Genomic DNA, 25,528 nt, shown 5'->3' with positions numbered 1-25,528 from the left:
ACATGATTATTCTTAGTCATCTACTATCCATAGAGTTTCTTTATATACATGTATCCATATAATTAAAATATTTTAATATTTTACCAAACTAGTACATTATACAGGTCCGTGTGAATGCAATCCCAGTTCCATCAAATTTTGTTTTAAAAGATGGCTTAGCTTGAGATAAGATCAAATTAAGCTGTTCTTGATGTTATAAAACTTTAAGGTCACTTTAGATAATTTAATTTTGATGATGTAATTTACTTGCTGAATAAGTTAAAAATCCTGATGAAACTTAAAGGCATTGTTACTTGAGTTTATAAATGAAAAGGAGCTTATAATGCTAAATTATATAAACATGTAAAACTCCACAGGATCCCTACAATAACATCATGCGTACTGTGATTGAGGCGATGGCGGCAGTCTTCGGAGGAACACAGTCATTACATTCTAATTCATTTGATGAAGCCCTTGGTCTACCGACACCATTTAGTGCCCGCATCGCTCGTAATACACAGATCATACTCCAGGAGGAGTCGGGAATCCCTAACGTGGCGGACCCGTGGGGAGGCTCCTACATGATGGAGAGTCTCACCGAAGACATGTACAACGCTGCACTCAAGGTCATCATGGAGGTCAGTTCATTAACTATTTGTTATTCTGCTATTTTGAAATGTCATTTTGACTGTGATGTGTAGAGTCATCAAATTCTGCAAAGCTGCTCATTGGTATGTCGATCCTGCTCACCTGATCAATATAGGCTGGTGATCTGATAGATACATGCAGTTCAATATGTTAAACATCCTGGACACTCCAATGACCCCACTCACACAGGCTCTCTGCACCCAACAACCCGACAAACTCGAAGGCATTTTAAGGATGTTACAAGAAGACTAGTTTGATCCTTTGATGTTTAAGTTGGGTGTCACTTCTCTGTAATCTTCAATGGACAGGTTCCAGCCAAACAATTGGCAGATTTGTTATCTGAAAAAAAATGCCTAGCAAGCTGTGTGCCTTCAGTTTTGCCATTTCATGTTTGCAGGGTGCTGAGTGAACATGATATCTGGAGTATCAAGGATGGTCTGTACTAAAAAGTAACAGCTTTGCATAAGATGAAATATTTGATATAGTAATGTTCAAATCTACTTTAAATAAAATTAATTAATTTCATCAAAATTAGTGCACTGTAAACCTAAACTGTCCTTATTAAATTTCTTATCCTAGATTGAGGAGATGGGTGGTATGGCGAAGGCCGTGGCCTCTGGGATGCCCAAACTGAAGATTGAGGAATGTGCTGCTAAGCGCCAGGCAAGGATTGACAGTGAACAGGAAGTGATTGTAGGGGTCAATAAACACAGACTGACCACGGAGCAACACGTAGAAGTCCGGTCTATTGACAACGAACAAGTCCGTACTGAGCAGTTAGAGCGACTTGACAAGGTCAAGGCCAGCCGAGACCAAGCCAAGGTATGATGTGATACTGATCATCTGTTCTTGATATACGAAAATAATTTAATCTTGCTTGTAACAAGCGTTTTCATTGGCTTAAAAATTTATGTTATGTTTTATACATAAAAAAAATGACGTCGCCGTTTGTAACGTCGCTTTTGATTGGCTGATGCTGCAGCGCAATAATTTCTAAGAGAAAATTAAAGAGTCCATCAATAAAAGTGGATTTCCACAAGGATTGTCTATAGTAGATTAAATTATAAGGAATTAAATATGAAGGGTGAAAATTAACACTGGCCGAACATTGATTTCATGGGCGAAGGGCATAATTTTGACCGGATGGAAATTTGTCAGTTTACAGTCTGATGGAATATGGGACTCTCCTTTTGTTGTTTGACCTTCACATTGCAGTTGACAAGTACATCGTTCTAAAGGTCCGTCAATTTAGTTGTACATTTACAAGGAATTGTGGAAACATTTAAACATATACAGTTGTGAGATCGCACAATGTTACACGGTGTGCATGCGATGTGCGATCCATAAAAATCTGGACGATTACTACTTACACACATTTTTGCCACAAAACTATGTGTTGTTTCTATCCATTATTAATAGATCTGCCTTAATTTTGAGAAGTTTTTATTCTTTGAATTTTGTTTAGAATTTTGCATTAATTTTTCAACAACTTCACCTACAGGTAACAGAAACTCTGGGAGCTATTGTTAAGGCTTGTGAGAGTGGTGATGGTAACCTGTTGGGCCTCAGTATGGATGCGGCCAGAGCAAGGTGTACAGTCGGGGAAATCACAGAGGCCATGACAAAGGTGCGGGTACTTAACAATTATGCAAGGTCCCTGTCCCCTTTGTAAATATGTATTCCAGCGCCTCATCTGACACTTTCTGCCATGAAATGTGAATGAACAGTACTGATTGATAAATCTGTTACCATATGTTATTTGGCTAGATCTCTATTGGTAGACATTTTAGTTCGACTATAGGCGAACTCCATCTAAGACAGCACTTGGGCAGAATTTTGGATAAGAAGACTTAAGGGAGGAATCCTCTGATAGAATCCTGCTCTATCCATTTAACTGTTTCAGCCATAATCCTGCCTTTAGTTCACTTAAGATACTTTTTTTATTTTATTTTGTATTGCATCAATCACATAATTAAGGTACAAAGGTTTTTGATGAAAACATACACTATATACAAAATATCAGATACAGAGTTCATTCTAAAATAAGTTGGATACTTTCCCATTTTTGCCGGATTTTGTTCGCTGTATTTTGGGTCAACATATATATAGGTCGAATATAGATCAAGATTACTGTAATTTTGAATAAATGTCTTACATGTTTCCCAGTTTGGAATTTTATTGTATTGTCGCATCAACGATATATATTTGTTAATAAGCAATATGCATATATTTAAACCCATCAATAAGATAGTGATTAGTCTCTTAGGAAAATTTGTATATACCCCTTAAAATATTCTGGCCGTTCCTGCCAATATTTTTTCATACAGGTAAATGTTTCATAAATTAAGACAATAAATACTTGTCATAATATTTTTTCAAAATTAACTATGTTCAATTTCCTTTTCAAAAGTTTTCCCAGTATAGTGTGATCTTGGCATTTCAATCTTACAGCATCTACTTGCATGATGTTTATAGTATACATTGTATTAGTACGGTACTGTATACAATGAATGCATGTACTGTATAAACATTGATTTTGTCATTTCACACTTTGTTGCAGTCAGACTAAGACAAACATGTATGCCATGCAGTTTTTAATTAGATTATTTTGTGGCTGTATTAAATTTTCAGATATTTATTTCCACAAAAATCATGAAAATCGCCCTGTGGGAAAAATTGACCCATCTTAATGTTCATGCGTACATTTGTGCTCTGTTTAGGTGTTTGGACGCCACGTAGCCTCAGACAGGATGGTCAGTGGAGCTTACAAATCAGCTTTTGGAGAGGATGATGAAATTAGCAAAGTGACCAAAAAAGTGGAGGTATGTTGCTTGACACACTCTAAGTATAAATGGTCAGACATGTTAGCTTTTCTGCAAAATGACATTAAAACATGATGCCATAACCATCCCACTAAATGAGGACCTTATTTTTTACTAAATTATGTAGGAAAAATAGTTAATATATCCAGATGAGTTGCATTGGCCCTCTGGGCCTCTTGTTAATAAAGAGATCCATGAAAAACATTTATTTTCAAAAAAGCTAATCATGTCAATTAAATAACACAGTCTGCTATACTGTCCTGTCTTACATCTATCCAAACAAAATGTTACAGTTATGAAGGGCTGATGTAAATACATTGTATTTGTATAAGTAGATTGAGTTGCTTCCCTTCTAATACTCTGGAGATTCACCAGCATAGTGCGGTAAAGGTATGCTCATACATATATATAGATAAGGATCCCTGTTGGCCAAAACCTGTACCTTAATATCCATTGGAAACTATTTTTTACCTGCGTGGCGATAACTTCAATAAATCATTTCTGAAAAAAACCCATACCTTGTGGAACTTTAATTAAAAAATAAAAAATAAATGAAATAAAGAAAATATAATCAACAGCAGTGTTCTGAGTGTAACAATTCAGTGTGGCTAGACCGGTATTCATACCATGGACATATAATTCAGTGTGCCTAGACCAGTATTTATACCAAGGACTTATAATTTAGTGTGGCTAGACCGGTATCCATACCATGGACTTATAATCCAGTGTGGCTAGACCAGTATTCATACCATGGACTTAAAAGTCAGTGTGGCTAGACCGGTACTCATACCATGGACTTATAAATCAGTGTGGCTAGACCAGTATATATACCAGGGACTTATAATTTAGTGTGGCCAGCCAAGTATTTTTACCAGGGACTTATAATTCAGTGGGGCTAGACGGTATTTATACCAGGGACATATAATTCAGTGTGCCTAGACCAGTATTTATACCTGGGACTTATAATTAAGTGTGGCTAGACCGGTATTAGTCCCATGGACTTATAATTCAGCGTGGCTAGACCAGTATTTAGACCCTGGACTTATAATTTAGTGTGGCTAGACCGGTATTAGTCCCATGGACTTATAATTCAGGGTGGCTAGACCAGTATTTATCCCAGGGACTTATAATTCAGGGTGGCTAGACCAGTATTTATCCCAGGGACTTATAATTCAGTTTGGCTAGACCAGTATTTATTCCAGGGACTTATAATTCAGTGAGGCTAGACCGGTATTTATACCAGTGACTTATAATTCAGTGTGGCCAGACCAGTATTCATACCAGGGACTTACAATTCAGTGTGGCTAGTCCGGTATTCATACCATGGACATATAATTCAGTGTGGCTAGTCCGGTATTCGTACCATGGACTTATAATTCGGTGTGGCTAGACCGGTCTTCATAACATGGACTTATAATTCAGTGTGGGTAAACCAGTATTTATACCAAGGACTTATAATTTAGTGTGGCCAGCCAAGTATTTTTACCAGGGACTTATAATTCAGGGTGGCTAGACCAGTATTTATGCCAGGGACTTATAATTCAGGGTGGCTAGACCAGTATTTATGCCAGGGACTTATAATTCAGGGTGGCTAGACCAGTATTTATATCAGTGACTTATAATTCAGTGTGGCTAAACTGGTATTCATACCAGGGGCTTATAATTCAGTGTGGCCAGACCAGTATTCATACCAGGGACTTACAATTCAGTGTGGCTAGTCCGGTATTCATACCATGGACTTAAAAGTCAGTGTGGCTAGACCGGTATCCATACCATGGACTTATAATTAAGTGTGGCTAGACCGGTATTAATACCATGGACTTACAATTCAGTGTGGCTAGACCTGTATTCATACCATGGACTTTTAATTCAGTGTGGCCAGACCAGTATTCATACCAGGGACTTACAATTCAGTGTGGCTAGACCCGTATTCTTACCATGGACTTATAATTAAGTGTGGCTAGACCGGTATCCATACCATGGACTTATAATCCAGTGTGGCTAGACCAGTATTTATGCCAGGGACTTATAATTCAGGGTGGCTAGACCAGTATTTAGACCCTGGACTTATAATTTAGTGTGGCTAGACCGGTATTCCTACCATGGACTTATAATTTGGTGTGGCTAGACCGGGATTCTTAACATGGACTTATAATTCAGTGGGGCTAGACGGTATTTATACCAGGGGCATATAATTCAGTGTGGCTATACCCGTATTAAAACCATGGAGTTATAATTCAGTGTGGCTAAACCGGTATTCTTACCATGGACTTAAAATTCTGTGTGGCTAGACCGGTATTAGTCCCATGGACTTATAATTCAGGGTGGCTAGACCAGTATTTATCCCAGGGACTTATAATTCAGGGTGGCTAGACCAGTATTTAGACCCTGGACTTATAATTTAGTGTGGCCAGCCAAGTATTTTTACCAGGGACTTATAATTCAGTGTAGCTAGACCGGTATTCATACCCTGGGCTTATAATTCCGTGTGGCTAGACCGGTATTCGTACCATGGAGTTATAATTCAGTGTGGCTATACCAGTATTTATACCAGGGTCTTATAATTCAGTGTGGCTCGACCGGTATTCACACCATGGACTTACAATTCAGTGGGGCTAGACCGGTATTCATACCAAGGACTTATAATTTAGTGTGGCCAGCCAAGTATTTTTACCAGGGACTTATAATTCAGTTTGGCTAGACCGGTATTTATACCAGGGACATATAATTCAGTGTGCCTAGACCAGTATTTATACCAGGGCCTTATAATTCAGTGTGGCAGACCGGGATTCATACCATGGGCTTTTAATTCAGTGTGGCTAGACAGGGATTCATACCATGGACTTTTAATTCAGTGTGGCCAGACCAGTATTCATACCAGGGACTTATATACCAGGGACTTATAATTAAGTGTGGCTAGACCGGTATCCATACCATGGACTTATAATCCAGTGTGGCTAGACCAGTATTCATACCATGGACTTATAATTCAGTGTGGCTAGACTGGTATTCATACCAGGGACTTATAATTCAGTGTGGCTAGACTGGTATTCATACTATGGACTTCAGATTGTTAAACTTTCGCTCTCTGATTGAGCTACCAAACAACAAAAAAAGGGGATGTTACTGCAAAAACCTCAGTGCTTTAGGACAAGGATCCTTCAAAGTTTGATCAAACAAATAAAGTCTGAGCGCCTGCCGTGATATGTACAAATTCATCTCTTTTTACTTGATAGAGTTTCTCTGAAAAGGAGGGTCGCCGCCCCCGTATTCTGGTTGCCAAGGTTGGACAGGATGGTCATGATCGAGGGGGCAAGGTCATAGCTACAGGGTTTGCTGACCTTGGATTTGATGTTGACATTGGACCCTTGTTCGCTGTAAGTGATGATTACGATACTTCATTAATACTATAAGGTTTACTGTCCGTCGGTACATCATTTTGTCCAGCTGGGCGCATCTCCTAATGATGCTCTGTATAGCCTACAACTGCCGATGTATCGGAGTATCTCTTTGATGTATACTGAACTAAAATCAGGTCTCCTCCTGCACCTTATAGAGTATAATTACCCTTTTTTCAATGTGTGCCTTGTCCAGGGCTTACCATAAACCTAGTTACTTGAAATAAGCAGAACGTTCGAACACATTTGTTTTACAATGAAAAGAATATTTTTCTATCTACTGATAGATCAAACCACATTTCAGATTGTTCGAAAACAAAAGAGAAGTCATTTGGAAAGCATGGTGTTTAGTTTAGTTTTTTAAATGGAGAAATATATCAGGTAGTAGTATATAGATGATAAATAGTTTATCATACAGTATTTTCAGCGTTTGTTGTTCAAACAATTTTCTCATTGCTCGCATGAAGATAAAATCTTGAATCTACCTGCGGTGGCCTCGGGATTTTATCCACATGCTGGTGATGAGAAAATTGTTCTCACAACAAACCCTGAAAATACAGTGTGATAATCTATAAATATATATTGATCAAATTTGGCTATCGGCAATCAAATAACAGCCTTGCAAAACTATCAAACTGATGAATTTTCATACTGACAGCATTTAATCAACTGAGTAAGGGGTATTACTCATGATGTGGGACTCTCTTAGAAAACTATGTCTTACAAGTTTTACTTAGATATACTTTATGTAAGCGATGATTGAGTTTCTTTCTTATATACATACAATGTATGCATACGCCAGTTAAACAACTTTGGCCCCAACCATGTATAACAACATATCAGTACTGAGCACAGAACATTCCAAATGTGTATATTATGACGATATTACTTTGTTTACAATTTGATTATATAATCGTGACCTGGCCACAGATTCCTGATTTATTGCTAAACTGTTAATGTTAGCTAGGTGTACATACATGTGCCAAAACTAACAGGTTTGACAAGGTGGTTGGTCAACCTAATTAATTTTGCACCCTCCGTATTCTGGTACCATTAAACTTCTGTCAATACTCCGGAAACATGGACTACTTTGCCACCTATGTACTTTGCTTCACGATTAAGTGCATATATATAGAACTTGATAACATGTAAGTAAATACTAGAACGACACCTGTACCATTGTTGGTCGCCCAGATTTGTAACTGTACCATTGTTGGTCGCCCAGATTTGTAAGTGTACCATTGTTGGTCGCCCAGATTTGTAACTGTACCATTGTTGGTCGCCCAGATTTGTAAGTGTACCGTACAGGCTGTCATTGTCCATTATCAACGGCTTGTCAGTTTGGTATGATGATCGCTCGAATAGTTTTCTATTTTAGTCGCTATATTTTTGTAATGTGCGGGTGGTCATCCAACCAACTACTGACCACGCTCAACATTGCTGAACTAGTGAGCAGGTCCCAAGGTTATACCGCATCACTGGAAAAAGCTAGCTTGATAGTAAAGCAGTATTTTCCTGGGAAATTCCTTAGACGTCACAATTCCATGTAATTCGAACAGGAATGACAATATTTTGTTGATCTGAGCGAAAGTACTGTATCTCACCGTATCTGCCATTGCAAATTTTTGCATTCAGGTACCTCTCTGGTTATCTTAGTGCTTTGTACTGGAATTGGGTCTCATGCCCTACTGTAGCATATACAGAGTTATGGCCCTTTGTTCTTTACTTAAAAATGCAATTTTCCTGGAACATATTTAAAATTTCCTTACTTTTTCACCTGCGACATGTACCTTTCTATACTGGTATACCTGTATCTTAAACGTATTTTTAATTGTTAAGTGTGAATAACATTACCATATAATCATGGCTACATATTTTGACGGCTGGGGGAACATGGATTTCTCATAATCCTTTTCCGTGTTGTAGTTGGGTTGATTCTTTATAGTTAGTCTTGCAGAAGGCATAAAACAGATATGTTTCCTACAATAACGCCATTGGGATCATACCCTGTTCCTCTCCAAAACAGTGCCATAGAAAAAGTTCTGTTACAGCTAGGAGACTGTAACAGAAGTTGTTGATCTATAGATTTTCGTTTTATTTCTCACACATTCCTAGCTTGGCACAGCGAGCCGACCTTTCAGCTAGCACAGATTTTAATCAACATACAGTGTATTAATTATAATTGTTAAATTTTATATTGTTATCATTGTACGCTACCCATCAAATTAAAAAGAAAAAAGATCACACATATACATCAAATGATAATAATCTTTGTTTCTGTTCACAATCAAATAATCCATAGTTTAATCATGGTGAAATTCCGACTGAGGAAATATGGTGACATATGTTAACAAAAGAGATAGAATATACACAAAAGTTTATCTCACTCCCGGGGGATTCCATTTGTATAGTTCAAGTTTTGCTCAGAAAGTACATCATTGTTTAAATGAAAAAAAAAAGAAAAAAAAATGGAAGCGACCTGGCATTCGTTCCTAGAGTTGAGGATTGTGTCTCAGTGGTCAATTATCTTTTCAAAGTTTTCAGATATGCCCAGTTACATATATATATAAGTAAAAAGACTGTTTTGAGTTTGTCGAAAGATATGTTGTGTATAAAAGAAATTTCCAAACAATCGGAAATCTCAACAAAAAAAATATATGATATAAATGCATAACATATGACATTAAAAACACTACTCCTAGTGTCTAGACTAACACTTTATATAAACAAGCTTATTTATGGGCCTGTGAAAGGAAAGGCCTCATTAGTATCAGTTTAGGTGCTTAAAATATTCATGTATATAATGTAAAACAAACTTTATATGTATACACTTAACTAGGTATTCTAGAAATTAAAACAAAGTGTAGATATTTTTATATGATGAACGGAGTTGAAATGCACTGTTACCTAAGTACATATAGGTGATAATGTCAGCTAGACAGGGCCTAACACCAACACCGATCACACACGCACCCTCCACAATGTACATATAGATGATAATGTCAGCTAGACAGGGCCTAACACCAACACAGATCACACACACACCCTCCACAATGACACCTCAGAGATGATTGGTTTATCCCAGAAATGGCTACCTGATTACTTACTTAATTAAATTTTGTGGTATATATACATGTAGCAGTGTTAAAGGTCAATGCACACTTTTCAGTGGAAATAATTTTATAGATGGCTTTAATTATATATATTATATCTATTCTAAAGGCTTTTTAAATTAGAGTATACTTATCATGGTAAACAAGTACAGTGTGTATTAGCCTTAAGTAAACCAAAGAGCTGGGAATTAACCCACCACTCGGGGCAAATTTATAATCATAATGCACATTACAACTCGTTAGTGCTTTGCAAAACGCTGTACACATACTAGTATAATAACTGCTCCAGAATTAGAGAAACAGATTTCTGAATTAATATCAAACTAAACTGTATACATGTACAGTACATGTAATTAACAAGCAAACTTGTTATGAAAAGAAAATGACATTCTTTTTGCAAAATAATAGCAGAGAAGATTTTCTGTGACATTGCAGGACTCAGGAGTCATTGCCAATATCTGGAAGGTACTACATGTATTAGTTGGATTTAAACTTAAACTTAACTCATTCACCCCTACATATCTAACCTGGACTTATCCAGTCTTTGATTTGGTTAGGTTCAAATGTGACTTAGGGGTGAATGGGTTAAAAGTTTTTCAGGTTGACATACTACTGCGCTATGCCTTACACTGTCATTACATACTTGATATGTGATATATTACATTAGTGGCTAGACTATAACCGAGATGACATCTGTGCTGTATGAGAACCTGATGATCCATTGTAACCACCATTGACAGTTGGGTATACAATGTTGGGGTTCTTACCCTATCTGATCTAAACTTTCAGTTTGGAGAAGTAATTTCTAGTTTCTGACCCAGTGCATATGTGGCCTTATAGGGACAAAGTTTCAACAAATTAAAGATAAAATGTGCTTTCTAACAGTTTTGAAATCCCGCTACTCAAATACAAAACAGTTTCACACGTTTATAACTCCCAGACAAAAAATAGCACCAAATTGAATGCTGGAATAAAAAGGTGTAGAACACATTAGATGACATTGTCACATGGAATCCCATGGGAGGCCTAGCCTTCATTGCTTTGTTTATACCAAACAACAGTTCACTAGGCTAAGGTACAGTAATTACGAGTCTAAAAAAGAAATTTGCCCTTTTGACATTTAAAACGTTTTATACTGGTAGATAAAACCAGATTTGCTGTTGAAGAAGCTATAACGAACCTATTACTTCAGTTCTACCTGTTGTATGTCCAAAAAATCAAAATACCCTTTTGTCAATTTATACCACACTATTGTGTAAGTCAGTGGAAGCTTGTAGGGTAATCTTTCCAGTAAAGGTGAATAAAAAGTATGAAGCATGTTTAGCGACAGTATTTCTAGATTGTTTCCTGTCTGTGTGTTAAGGTCAGAGTATCTCACACACTATGACATAACACTGACATTTATATACTGCCATTAAAGGCTGGAAGGCGACAGAGACCAGATACTGGTACCAAAAAGGATCTGTTTTTTACAATTGATTACAATTGATTTTTTAGAAAACACATTTAAATGCTTTGAATAACAGGAAACTAATTACATTTTATCTAATAATCTGTTTAAATTTTTAAATTGCTATACATGTCCGTGACATCTTACAATGACCACATCTGCTAAATGGTGACATTTACTGTGAAAAGTTCATGATTTTTATAGAAATCTGTAACTAAAGCAACTTAAAATAGATGGAATTTTGTGAAGAATGTTGTTTTCTGCAAGTGGCAGGGACCCTAACATATGTTGTAACATGATATTTATTATATGAGGCCAAAAAATATTACTTCTGTTTCCGCTATATATCCTCCTGAGAAAGAAAAGGGTAGGTAGGAAGGCAATTTTTTTTTATTTTGGAATTATTTTTACTTTGCTTATATACTTTGCTTTCTGACTTTAACAGTGCATATCACAAAATACCAATAAAAACTCCAGGGTAATGTTGGGCTAAAAATCTAGGGTAGGTAGGGTTACAGTGGAAACACAAGATTTTTTTTAATTGGGGTAAGATACACTGTATATATGGTAAGTAGAGTATTCTCAGACAGGCCATTACAGATGTTAGATTAACTGGTGGTGTGGGATTTTAGATTTATCACATATAATGTTCAGTGTTATCCAGTGAATTTACCCATGTCATATTTTTTTGCGTATTAACCCATGTAATATGACCTATCAGCCCTATGATTGGTTATAAGTTTTAATTGTTTTAATTGTGACATCACGCCTCGGATAAGTACATGACATCACAGTTACGTACTGGAGTCAAAATGGCGTCTTTTTACATTTCAAGGTTGCATGAAAATTGTCGTTTTACATGAATAAATGCAACAAATCTTGATTATGTGATATAAAAGATCTTACACTCGTTTTTATTTCATATGAAATTTATGAAACTCGTCACAAATATTTCATTTTAGCTCACCAGAGGCTCGCTAAATTGAAAAATTCTTCGACTAGTTTCATAAATTTCATATGAAATGGAAACTCATGTAAGATCCTATATATGTGAACTTATTCACTTGATATTGTATTTCTGTTATGAAATTAACCTGCTGTGATTTCCGATGTTACTGTAGAGTTGCTTATTATCGCAGGGGATTTAATTTCACAATATTCGCGGCAACCCAAGACAATGCCACATATAATAGCCAGCGAATATTTATACAATGAATATACTAAGATAAAAGCAAAAACTTTTACCCTTTGAAAAAACAGTTTAATATTGTATTTTACTTTATTTTGACAAAACTTGTAAAATAATTCCCATTGCCAAAATAGAAAGTATCCTCTTGTGCGCACAATTTTTTTAAAAATCTGTTTCACTTGATAATGTAACGATTTACATCAGAGCTAAAGTGTAAGTAATCTACTCACAGCCAAGTATTGAAAATAAGACTGATTACTAATGGCCCAATAATAAAATTAAAACTGACTGCTGACAGCCAAATGATAGAGGATTATATTGACTTCTCACAGCCTTGTGATGGAGGATAAGACTCTTGACTACTCATGGCCTATTGATGAGTATTAGACTGACTACTCACTGCCTAGTGATGAGTATTAGACTCTGACTACTCACTGCCTATTGATGAGTATTAAACTGACTACTCACTGCCTATTGATGAGTATTAGACTGACTACTCACAGCCTATTGATGAGTATTAGACTGACTACTCACTGCCTAGTGATGTAGATTAGACTGACTACTCACAGCCTAGTAATGGAGATTAGACTGACTACTCACAGTCTAGTGATGGAGATTAGACTGACTACTCACTGCCTAGTAATGGAGATAGACTGACTACTCACAGCCTAGTGATGGAGTATTAGACTGACTTCTCACTGCCTAGTGATGGAGATTAGACTGACTACTCCCAGCCTAGTGATGGAGATTAGACTGACTACACACAGCCTAGTGATGGAGATTAGACTGACTACTCCCAGCCTAGTGATGGAGATTAGACTGACTACACACAGCCTAGTGATGGAGATTAGACTGACTACACACAGCCTAGTGATGGAGATTAGACTGACTACACACAGCCTAGTGATGGAGATTAGACTGACTACTTACAGCCTAGTGATGGAGATTAGACTGACTACTTACAGCCTAGTGATGGAGATTAGACTGACTACACACAGCCTAGTGATGGAGATTAGACTGACTACTTACAGCCTAGTGATGGAGATTAGACTGACTACTCACAGTCTAGTGATGGAGATTAGACTGACTACTCACAGCCTAGTGATGGAGTATTAGACTGACTACTCACTGCCTAGTGATGGAGATTAGACACACTACTCACGGCCTATTGATGAGTATTAGACTGACTACCCACTGCCTAGTGATGGAGTATTAGACTGACTACTCACGGCCTAGTGATTGAGTATTAGACTGACTACCCACTGCCTAGTGATGGAGTATAAGACTGACTACTCACGGCCTAGTGATGGAGGATTAGACTGAGTACTCACGGCCTAGTGATGGAGTATTAGAGTGATGGAGTATTAGACTGACTACTCACTGACTACTCACTGCCTAGGGTTGAGTATTAGACTGACTACTCACTGCCTATTGATGGAGTATTAGACTGACTACTCACGGCCTATTGATGAGTTTTAGACTGACTACTCACGGCCTACTGATGGAGTATTAGACTGACTACTCACTGCCTAGTAGTATTAGACTGACTACTCACTGCCTAGTAGTATTAGACTGACTACTCACTGCCTAGTTATGGAGTATTAGACTGACTACTCACCGCCTAGTGATGGAGTATTAGACTGACTACCCACTGCCTAGTGATGGCGTATTAGACTGACTACTCACTGCCTATTGCTGAGTATTAGACTGACTACTCACAGCCTAGTAATGGAGTATTAGACTGACTACTCACTGCCGAGTGATGGAGTATTAGACTGACTACTCACAGCCTAGTAATGGAGTATTAGACTGACTACTCACTGCCTAGTTATGGAGTATTAGACTGACTACTCACTGCCGAGTGATGGAGTATTAGACTGACTACTCACCGCCTAGTGATGGAGTATTAGACTGACAGTATTAGACTGACTACTCACTGCCTAGTGACGGAGTATTAGACTGACTACTCACTGCCTACTGATGGAGTATTAGACTGACTACTCACTGCCTTGTGATGGAGATTAGACACACTACTCACGGACTATTGATGAGTATTAGACTGACTACTCACGACCTATTGATGAGTATTAGACTGACTACTCACAGGAGTATTAGACTGACTACTCACGGCCTAGTGATTGAGTATTAGACTGACTACCCACTGCCTAGTGATGGCGTATTAGACTGACTACTCACTGCCTAGTGAGGGAGTATTAGACTGACTACTCACTGCCTATTGATGAGGATTAGACTGACTACTCACGGCCTAGTGATTGAGTATTAGACTGACTACCCACTGCCTAGTGATGGCGTATTAGACTGACTACTCACTGCCTAGTGACGGAGTATTAGACTGACTACTCACAGCCTCGTGATGGAGTATTAGACTGACTACTCACTGACTACTCACTGCCTAGGGTTGAGTATTAGACTGACTACTCACTGCCTATTGATGAGAATTAGACTGACTACTCACTGCCTATTGATGGAGTATTAGACTGACTACTCACTGCTTATTGATGAGTATTAGACTTACTACTCACGGCCTATTGATGAGTATTAGACTGTCTACTCACGGCCTACTGATGGAGTATTAGACTTACTACTCACAGCCTAGTGATGGAGTATTAGTATTAGACTGACTACTCACGGCCTATTGATGAGTATTAGACTGACGACTCACAGCCTAGTGATGGAGTATTAGACTGAATACTCACTGCCTAGTGATGGAGTATTAGACTGACTAGTCACTGCCTAGTGATGGAGTATTAGACTGACTCCTCACTGCCTATTGATGAGTATTAGACTGACTACCCCCTGCCTAGTGATGGAGTATTAGACTGACTCCTCACTGCCTATTGATGAGTATTAGACTGACTCCTCACGGCCTATTGATGAGTATTAGACTGACGACTCACAGCCTAGTGATGGAGTATTAGACTGAATACTCACTGCCTAGTGATGGAGTATTAGACTGACTACTTACCGCCTAGTGATGGAGTATTAGACTGACTACCCACTGCCTAGTGATGGCGTATTAGACTGACTACTCACTGCCTAGTGAACTACTCACTGCCTAGTGATGGAGTATTAGACTGAAGCCTTGTGATGGAGGATAAGACTCTTGACTACTCATGGCCTATTGGTGAGTATTAGACTGACTACTCACTGCCTATTGATGAGTATTAGACTGACTACCAACTGCCTAGTGATGGAGTATTAGACTGACTCCTCACTGCCTATTGATGAGTATTAGACTGACTGCTCACGGCCTAGTGATGAGTATTAGACTGACTACTCACGGCCTATTGATGAGTATTAGACTGACTACTCACGGCCTACTGATGGAGTATTAGACTGACTACTCACAGCCTAGTGATGGAGTATTCTGACTACTCACGGCCTAGTGATGAAGTATTGTACTGACTACTCACGGCCTAGTGATGGAGGATTAGACTGACTACCCACAGCCTAGTGATGGAGAATAGACTGACTACTCACAGCCTAGTGATGGGGTATTAGACTGACTACTCACTGCCTATTGAAGAGTATTAGACTGACTACTCACTGCCTAGTGATGGAGTATTAGACTGACTTGTCACTGCCTATTGATGAGTATTAGCCTGACTACTCACGGCCTACTGATGGAGTATTAGACTGACTACCCACAGCCTAGTGATGGAGAATAGACTGACTACTCACAGCCTAGTGATGGGGTATTAGACTGACTACTCACTGCCTATTGATGAGTATTAGTCTGACTACTCACTGCCTATTGATGAGTATTATACTGACTACTCACGGCCTAGTGATGGAGTATTAGACTGACTACTCACGGCCTAGTGATGAAGTATTATACTGACTACTCACGGCCTAGTGATGGAGTATTAGACTGACTACTCTCTGCCTATTGATGAGTATTAGACTGACTTGGTACTGCCTAGTGATGGAGTATTACTAGTGAGTAGTCAGTCTAATGCTCCATCACTAGGCCGTGAGAAGTCAGTCTAATACTCCATCGCTAGGCTGTACCAAGTCAGTCTGACTACTCACTGCCTATTAATGAGTATTAGACTGACTAATCACTGCCTATTGATGAGTATTCGACTGACTACTCACAGCCTAGGGATGGAGGATTAGACTGACTACTCACCGCCTATTGATGGGGATTAGACTGACTACTCACTGCCTATTGATGAGTATTAGACTGACTTGGTACAGCCTAGTGATGGAGTATTAGACTGACTACTCACTGCCTATTGATGAGAATTAGACTGACTACTCACAGCCTAGTGATGTAGGATTAGACTGACTACTCACAGCCTAGTGATGGAGTATTAGACTGACTACTCTCTGCCTATTGATGAGTATTAGACTGACTACTCACAGCCTAGTGATGTAGGATTAGACTGACTACTCACAGCCTAGTGATGGAGTTTTAGACTGACTACTCACAGCCTAGTGATGGAGGATTAGACTGACTACTCACGGCCTAGTGATGAGTATTAGACTGACTTGTCACTGCCTAGTGATGGAGTATTAGACTGACAACCCACGGCCTAGTGATGTAGATTAGACTGACTACTCACTGCCTAGTGATGGAGGATTAGACTGACTACTCACAGCCTAGTGATGGAGATTAGACTGACTACTCACTGCCTGGTGATGGAGATTAGACTGACTACTCACGGCCTAGTGATGGAGGATTAGACTGAAAACTCACGGTCTAGTGATGGAGATAAGACTGACTACTCACTGCCTAGTGATGGAGTGATGGAGTATTAGACTGACTACTAGTGATGGAGTATTAGACTGAAAACTCACGGTCTAGTGATGGAGATAAGACTGACTACTCACTGCCTAGTGATGGAGTATTAGATTGACTACTCACGGCCTATTGATGGAGTATAAGACTGACTACTCACGGCCTAGTGATGGAGTATTAGACTGACTACTCACAGCCTAGTGATGGAGGATTAGACTGACTACTCACAGCCTAGTGATGGAGGATTGGACTGACTTGTCACGGCCTAGTGATGGAGATTAGACTGACTACTCACAGCCTAGTGATGGAGTATTAGACTGACTACTCACAGCCTAGTGATGGAGGATTAGACTGACTACTCACAGCCTAGTGATGGAGTATAAGACTGACTACTCACGGCCTAGTGATGGAGATTAGACTGACTACTCACAGCCTAGTGATGGAGTATTAGACTGACTACTCACAGCCTAGTGATGGAGGATTAGACTGACTACTCACGGCCTAGTGATGAGTATTACACTGACTTCTCACTGCCTAGTGATGGAGGATTAGACTGACTTGTCACGGCCTAGTGGAGTATTAGACTGACTACTCACAGCCTAGTGATGGAGTATTAGACTGACTACTCACAGCCTAGTAATGGAGATTAGACTGACTACCCACTGCCTATTGATGAGTATTAGACTGACTACTCACGGCCTAGTGATGGAGTATTAGGCTGACTACTCACGGCCTAGTGATGGAGGATTAGACTGACTACTCACAGCCTAGTGATGGAGTATTAGACTGACTACTCACGGCCTAGTGATGGAGGCCTATTGATGAGTATTAGACTGACTACTCACGGCCTACTGATGGAGATTAGACTGACTACTCACGGCCTATTGATGAGTATTAGACTGACTACTCACTGCCTATTGATGAGTATTAGACTGACTACCCACTGCCTATTGATGAGTATTAGACTGACTTCTCACGGCCTAGTGATGGAGATTAGACTGACTACTCACGGCCTATTGATGAGTATTAGACTGACTACTCACGGCCTATTGATGAGTATTAGACTGACTACTCACTGCCTATTGATGAGTATTAGACTGACTACTCACGGCCTAGTGATGGAGAATTAGACTGACTACTCACGGCCTAGTGATGGAGGATTAGACTGACTACTCACGGCCTAGTGATGGAGTATTAGACTGACTACTCACTGCCTAGTAATGGAGGATTAGACTGACTACTCACAGCCTAGTGGTGGAGTATTAGACTGACTACTCACAGCCTAGTGATGGAGTATTAGACTGACTACTCACTGCCTAGTGAGGGAGAATTAGACTGACTACTCACAGCCTAGTGATGGAGAATTAGACTGACTACTCACTGCCTAGTGATGGAGTATTAGACTGACTTCTCACGGCCTAGTGATGGAGTATTAGACTGACTCCTCACTGCCTAGTGATGGAGTATTAGACTGACTTCTCACGGCCTAGTGATGGAGGATTAGACTGACTACTCACGGCATATTGATGGAGATTAGACTGACTACTCACGGCCTAGTGATGGAGTATTAGAGTGATGGAGTATTAGACTGACTACTCACTGCCGAGTATTAGACTGACTACTCACAGCCTAGTGATGGAGATTAGACTGACTACTCACAGCCTAGTGATGGAGTATTAGACTGACTTGTCACGGCCTAGTGATGGAGGATTAGACTGACTACTCACGGCCTATTGATGGAGATTAGACTGACTACTCACGGCCTAGTGATGGAGTATTAGACTGACTTGTCACGGCCTAGTGATGGAGTATTAGACTGACTACTCACAACCAATGATGTGGATATATATTAGTGATTGAGGAAAAACTCTTATCGCCTAGTGATGAATAATGAGACTGACTATTCAGGGCTTATTGTTGGTTGAGATGTTGTAAGCTTAATGTACAAGGGCAGTGGGTATTCTTCATGCTAGATTAAATACGGTAGCATCACCTTGTCTTTGGTAAAAGTGCTTTTAGATTAATTAGATTTCTAGGAATATAAAACTTTCTGGGAGATCCACTTAATGCACGTGTTACGTGATGAAGAGATACCATCAACTCCTACCTTTTATCATTTCAATAAATGTTAATATGTTGTGTTATAACACATCGTAATGCAGACCTCATGTTGCATGTTAATTTGGAGATTCCTGTGATCGGCAGTAGAGTGAGAAAGGTGAGCTGTTGATTGGACGACAAACATACTACAATTCAGACCTCATTGACGTGTCATAGAGAACTTTATGACAGGCGTTCTCTCTGTTTTTCCTATTCTTTATATGCAATTTCTAGTCTTCTAATCTAGAAAATGGAAAATAATCCATCGCATTATTGAGATTGAGAACAAATTAGAAATAAACTGAATTTCTCAGCATACCTACAATCACTGTGTAATTATATAGGTCCTGACTTAGAGGACTGTAGGAGTATCAGCAAACCTACAATCACGGTGTAATTATATAGGTCCTGACTAAGAGGAATGTAGGATCAGGTTTGTGACATGCCTGCACATCCGCCCAAGTCTCTGCTATTACCTGTCTGCATGCAACGTCTATCAAACGAGTTGTGTTAAAAGCATCGTATTTTGCAATATCCGAGGATATTTTATTATGAAATATTTACATCACCATCGATTTGGCTTGTTTGTGCTTTTAGCTGGTAGCCAGTCTATAGAAGATGGTGTAATATCCTAGGTGAAAATCAGGTTAGTTTGGTGACCGTAAAATTTCTTCTCAGTAGACTGAAGCCTCCCTTGTAGTAAGCCATCATGGTACATGTGAGTAGTTTCTTGTTCAATAAATACATCTGTCCCGAATTTTTAATATGTAGAACATGCTGTGGAAAAGCATATTAACTGTGACATGTTAACTCCTGATAGATAGAACAGTCAAAGGAATAGAATAGGAACCATCCCATGTAAACTCCTGATACATAGAACAGGCAATGTAATCCGATACATAGAACAGGCAATGGAACCCGATATATAGAACAGGCAATGGAACCCGATACAATAGAACAGGCAATGGAACCCGATACATAGAACAGGCAATGGAACCCGATACAATAGAACAGGCAATGGAACCCGATACATAGAACAGGCAATGGAACCCGATACAATAGAACAGGCAATGGAACCCGATACATAGAACAGGCAATGGAACCCGATACAATAGAACAGGCAATGGAACCCGATACATAGAACAGGCAATGGAACCCGATACAATAGAACAGGCAATGGAACCCGATACATAGAACAGGCAATGGAACCCGATACAATAGAACAGGCAATGGAACCCGATACATAGAACAGGCAATGGAACCCGATACAATAGAACAGGCAATGGAACCCGATACAATAGAACAGGCAATGGAACCTGATACATAGAACAGGCAATGGAACCCGATACATAGAACAGGCAATGGAACCCGATACAATAGAACAGGCAATGGAACCCGATACATAGAACAGGCAATGGAACCCGATACATAGAACAGGCAATGGAACCCGATACATAGAACAGGCAATGGAACCCGATACATAGAACAGGCAATGGAACCCGATACATAGAACAGCAAATAGGTTAGAAGAGAAACCCTGGCACGTAAACCTCCAAATAAGTAGAACAGTCAATGGAATAGAATAGGAACCCTCCCATGTAAACTCCTGATACATAGAACAGGCAATGGAACCCGATACATAAAACAGGCAATGGAACCCGATACATAGAACAGCAAATAGGTTAGAAGAGAAACTCTGGCATGTATAAACCTCCCAATACCTAGAACAGGCAATGGAATAAAAAAGGATTTCTGACATGTGAACACCAGATACAAAGATGTACACAGAACAGGCAATAGAATAAAAGAGGTTCCTAGTCGGACGCTCTTCCACTGAGCTAAAGGGAAATTCCCTCTTGCTCGAAGCTAGAAGGCGACCGTAATCCTAAGTCCAATGAAAACCTGCCACACATAGAACAGGCATTTGAACCCGATACATTAAACATGCAATGGAATAGAAGAGAACGAACTCGGACATGTTAAGTCCTTATAGATACAACAGGCAATGGAAAAGGAAAGGATCTCTTACATGTGAACTACAGATACATAAAACAGGCAATGGAACCCGACACATAGAACATGCATTGGAATAGAAGAGAACGAACTCGGACATGTTAAGTCCTAAGAGATGAAACAGGCAATCGAAAAGAATAAAACTCTGACATGTAACGTCCTAATAGATACAACAGGCAATGGAATAGAAGATGAACTCTGATATGTAAACTCCCTATACAAAGAGCATACAATAGGAAAAGGGGGAACTAACTGTGACATTTAAACAACTGATACATAGAACATGCAATTGAATGGAAAAGTAACCCTGAAATATAAACTAATGTTTGGTAGTGAGGTGACACCATTTTGATGTTGTCCATTGTATGTTTATTCTATTTTAAAGAAACTAAACAGAGGAGTGTCCTTTCCTAATACGTATTTCATGTTCTTCATTTGTTATACTGTAATTTTATTACCAAATGTTAAGGGTTCTTTCAGCTGTGTGCCTGTTTGTCATTCTAGAGGAAACGAGATTTTTCCTTTTCATAAAAAGTGTGTATGTCTAGCATTCGTAACAGATGTACCAACTTTACTTCCCTAGTTCAGTTAGTAGATCAAGGTCGTAGTCTGGCTGACAACCAGAATGTGTATTGGTAACGGTTTGTCACAGTAACGTACTAGATTGTATTGACTACCGCTCGTTCACGGCGATGAATTGGTCGTTCTACTCACGTTACTGATTAACCATAGGAACCGTATATGTAAGGCTAATGGTAAACTGAGCCTAACTTGTTAAAACGAAAACCAGCCATTGGAGGATAACAACATTGTAGGTTTATTTTCCTCTTTGTAATGGTCAGACGGGATGTAATCTAGCTAACTTTCAGTTTCCAGAATACCAGAATTTAGAAAACTTTGTTCCAAACTCCGTTATTCACCAACTTAATTTACCTAGCAGAGATTGACCATGTGCATGCTGTATTTTCCAGCAATTTTGGCATCAGTGTTGGCAGCTTATTGTTATAAGGTTCATTAGTTATAAAGGATTTACACGGACAGTGGGAAACCATCTAAACATGGCATATGTTTACCATTACTGATAATTCAAACAAATAAGCATGATAAAAAATTGTTATCTTAATGTTTTGTGCATTTCATACATTTGCTAACGTTAAAGTGAATGTGAGAGCGACACATTGCCGTGTCTTGTCATGAAAATGAAATAACCTCGCGTTATTGTCTTCCACCTTTCATAGATAAACTTGACCCACAATCACCAGGAAAGGTTGGTTGAATATATTCAAAACATATAACGGGCGTCATCTGTAACACTAGCTATTAAAACTATGCCTGTAGTTTGCTAGATATATCACCTTGACTCACTCTCTACATTTAAAAGGTCATCTGTAGATATAACTCGAAATGATGACTATGGAGCCAGTTGTTTTAGAATTTGACTCATTATTTCTTTAACAGAAAAATTGCGCCTAGAAACACGCAATTGAACATGTAGCTTTGCTTGCTTGGTTAAGATGCTTTTAATTTTGTTCAAATAATATAAGTAACCATGGCTGCTTTGAAATATCAAAATATCAAGGTAAACTTCAGACAACGTTTTCAATCCATTGAAGCCCTCTTTCATTTTGTTTCTTTTGATTAATTAAATGATTTGTTCAACATTAAACAGGCATATTTTAATAATATATAGCATGGGTATTGCTAAAGAAGATGCTATCAATTGTGTTATATACCTCGACATATATTCTAGGGCATGGGTTTGAAGCATGGTTAACCATAATGCCTGGAGCTGTGATGCTTGCTACAAAGATGTTCTTTACCGATATTCAGTATCACAGACAAGCCCCGATGGCCGCAAAATCTAGCGTTTGGCAGCATTTCGATCTAGTAGGCACATGTTTGAACACTGACGTGTAGGACAACATATCGGAACTTAAACCGATTCTTAAAATAATTGTTATTATATTGTTTATTTTCGGACAGCCCTTGGTAAAAATATTGATTGTCGCGTAAATTAGATGGGTCATATATTTTATAGGAAATATAATAAGGAGAAATTCAAGCAGCGACTTCGGGAAGTTATCTCTGTTCCAAAACAATATTGAACTGTTTTGAACGACTTCTTAAGCATTTCATAATTTAACAAGCGAGTGATTAAGGCCGCTTTGTCCCAATGTTTTGTGTAAATAAAAAAAATAGATACATGTCAACACTTAGCCATGCTCGGGAAATACGTTTAAGCTACAATCTGGATGTAGGACTATATTTATTTATAGCATGTAAATAAAGATGATGCTATATTAAGCAGTTATCACAATTGTCACTAAAACGTTATCGCGTATTGCACCAAAGTGTGTATAGTAATCATGTTTAACACGACTGGCCCTGTCAAATAAGGTGTTGTTGTTGTTGTTTTTTGTTTTTTTTATTGGTTTTTTTTTTCATAGACAAAAAAATATACATTTTGTCGTAATACATAGTATTACAGTTACATGTGTACATACACATAAACACAAACAAGCATGCATGCATGCACTCATACTTATCATACATATATAACATACATACATATATAACAGACATACATAACATACATACTTACATACATACATATATAACAGACAGCCATAACATACATGAATACATATTTACATGCATGCACACATACATACATACATACATACATACATACATACGTGCATACATACATACATACATACATACATACATACACGCATGCATGCATGTATACCTTTGCACATAGGCATGCATGACCACACGCAGTCACACATACATATATGCATGCATGCATACATACATACATCCATACGCATGTACACATGTTGCATATACATGCATGCATACATACATATATATGCATGCACGCACATATATATGCACCCACACACATACATAGTTTACATGCATACGCACATACACATCTCAACATGCATGCACAAACAGATGTATGCACATATATATATACATACCCACACACACATGTGCATATGCACACACATACACACACATGCAGATGCGCTTGTATGCTGTAAGCATATTAGTCATTAAAGGTATACACTATACAATTTGACATTGAGATGTAATATTCTTATACAGTAAATAATTTTGCATTGTGAGATGTTTTACTTGTACAGTATATTATTTGGCATTGTGATATGTTATAGTTATAAATTATACAATTTTGAATTGTGAGATGTTATACTTATACAGTAAATTTGTCATTTTGATACATGATACTTGAACAGTACACAATTTGGCTTTGTGATGTATATGTTATAGTTATCCAGTATACAATTTGGCATTGTAATACATTATAGGTACATGTATACAGTATAAAAACTGGAATTGTGATATATCATAGTTACAGTACCCAATTTGGAATTTTCATATGTTATACTTGTACAAGTTTACAGTTTGACTTATAAACAGAGGAAAACATGCACACGTTTGTACACTGCTACACATACACATGTTTATAAACATATACTCGCATACAGAGCTATACATGTTCATGTATAATATACATATTCACATATACATATAGACATGTACTATACTCAACAAATACATACATGTAGCTTCTCACAATCTAGGGAGGTCAATGTTTTAGGAGTTGAAATATTTCAACAGTGTACATTATACCCTATTATACTCTGTTTGGGTGTATAAACACATTGACCGTTCATTAGTAATAACGTAAATGCATTAGTGGTAATGCAATTAACAAGTACAAAAATGTTTCATGCTGTTGTGAACGCTTGTTCATAACATATATTACATAAACCTATATACAGCCTTTACCAGTAACTGACTTTATTGGCCTAAGTTTGGATTAAGCTTGGCCAGATGTTAGCTGAGGTTCACTGACCTAACAGATGGACATTTGACCTAGACACATGGCAGCCAGCCATAAGTTAACACGTAGTTATGATGACATACTAGACTGGCACTTGTATTAAACATATAGTTTAGTGTTTTAGAATAGCACGTTTGTTTGGGGTGAGGGGAGAGATTGACTTGGTACGTTGTT

The 25,528-nt window shown here is 38.4% G+C and overlaps 1 protein-coding gene across 1 annotated transcript in view; it reads left to right on the top strand.

Annotated features, from left to right (window-relative positions):
• The window catches only part of LOC110463465 (methylmalonyl-CoA mutase, mitochondrial-like), a 74,142-nt gene that overhangs the window by 11,847 nt on the left and 36,767 nt on the right, over positions 1-25,528 (top strand). The window contains exons 10-14 of the mRNA XM_021518083.1: positions 357-617; positions 1,207-1,449; positions 2,129-2,254; positions 3,348-3,449; positions 6,686-6,826. Coding sequence (XP_021373758.1) covers positions 357-617; positions 1,207-1,449; positions 2,129-2,254; positions 3,348-3,449; positions 6,686-6,826 — 873 coding nt within the window. The remainder of the gene's footprint in view (positions 1-356; positions 618-1,206; positions 1,450-2,128; positions 2,255-3,347; positions 3,450-6,685; positions 6,827-25,528) is intronic.

The sequence above is a fragment of the Mizuhopecten yessoensis genome, unplaced genomic scaffold (genome assembly GCF_002113885.1).
Source record: "Mizuhopecten yessoensis strain PY_sf001 unplaced genomic scaffold, ASM211388v2 scaffold10911, whole genome shotgun sequence".
Taxonomy (NCBI): domain Eukaryota; kingdom Metazoa; phylum Mollusca; class Bivalvia; order Pectinida; family Pectinidae; genus Mizuhopecten; species Mizuhopecten yessoensis.
This window is presented reverse-complemented; position numbering and strand designations above follow the sequence as displayed.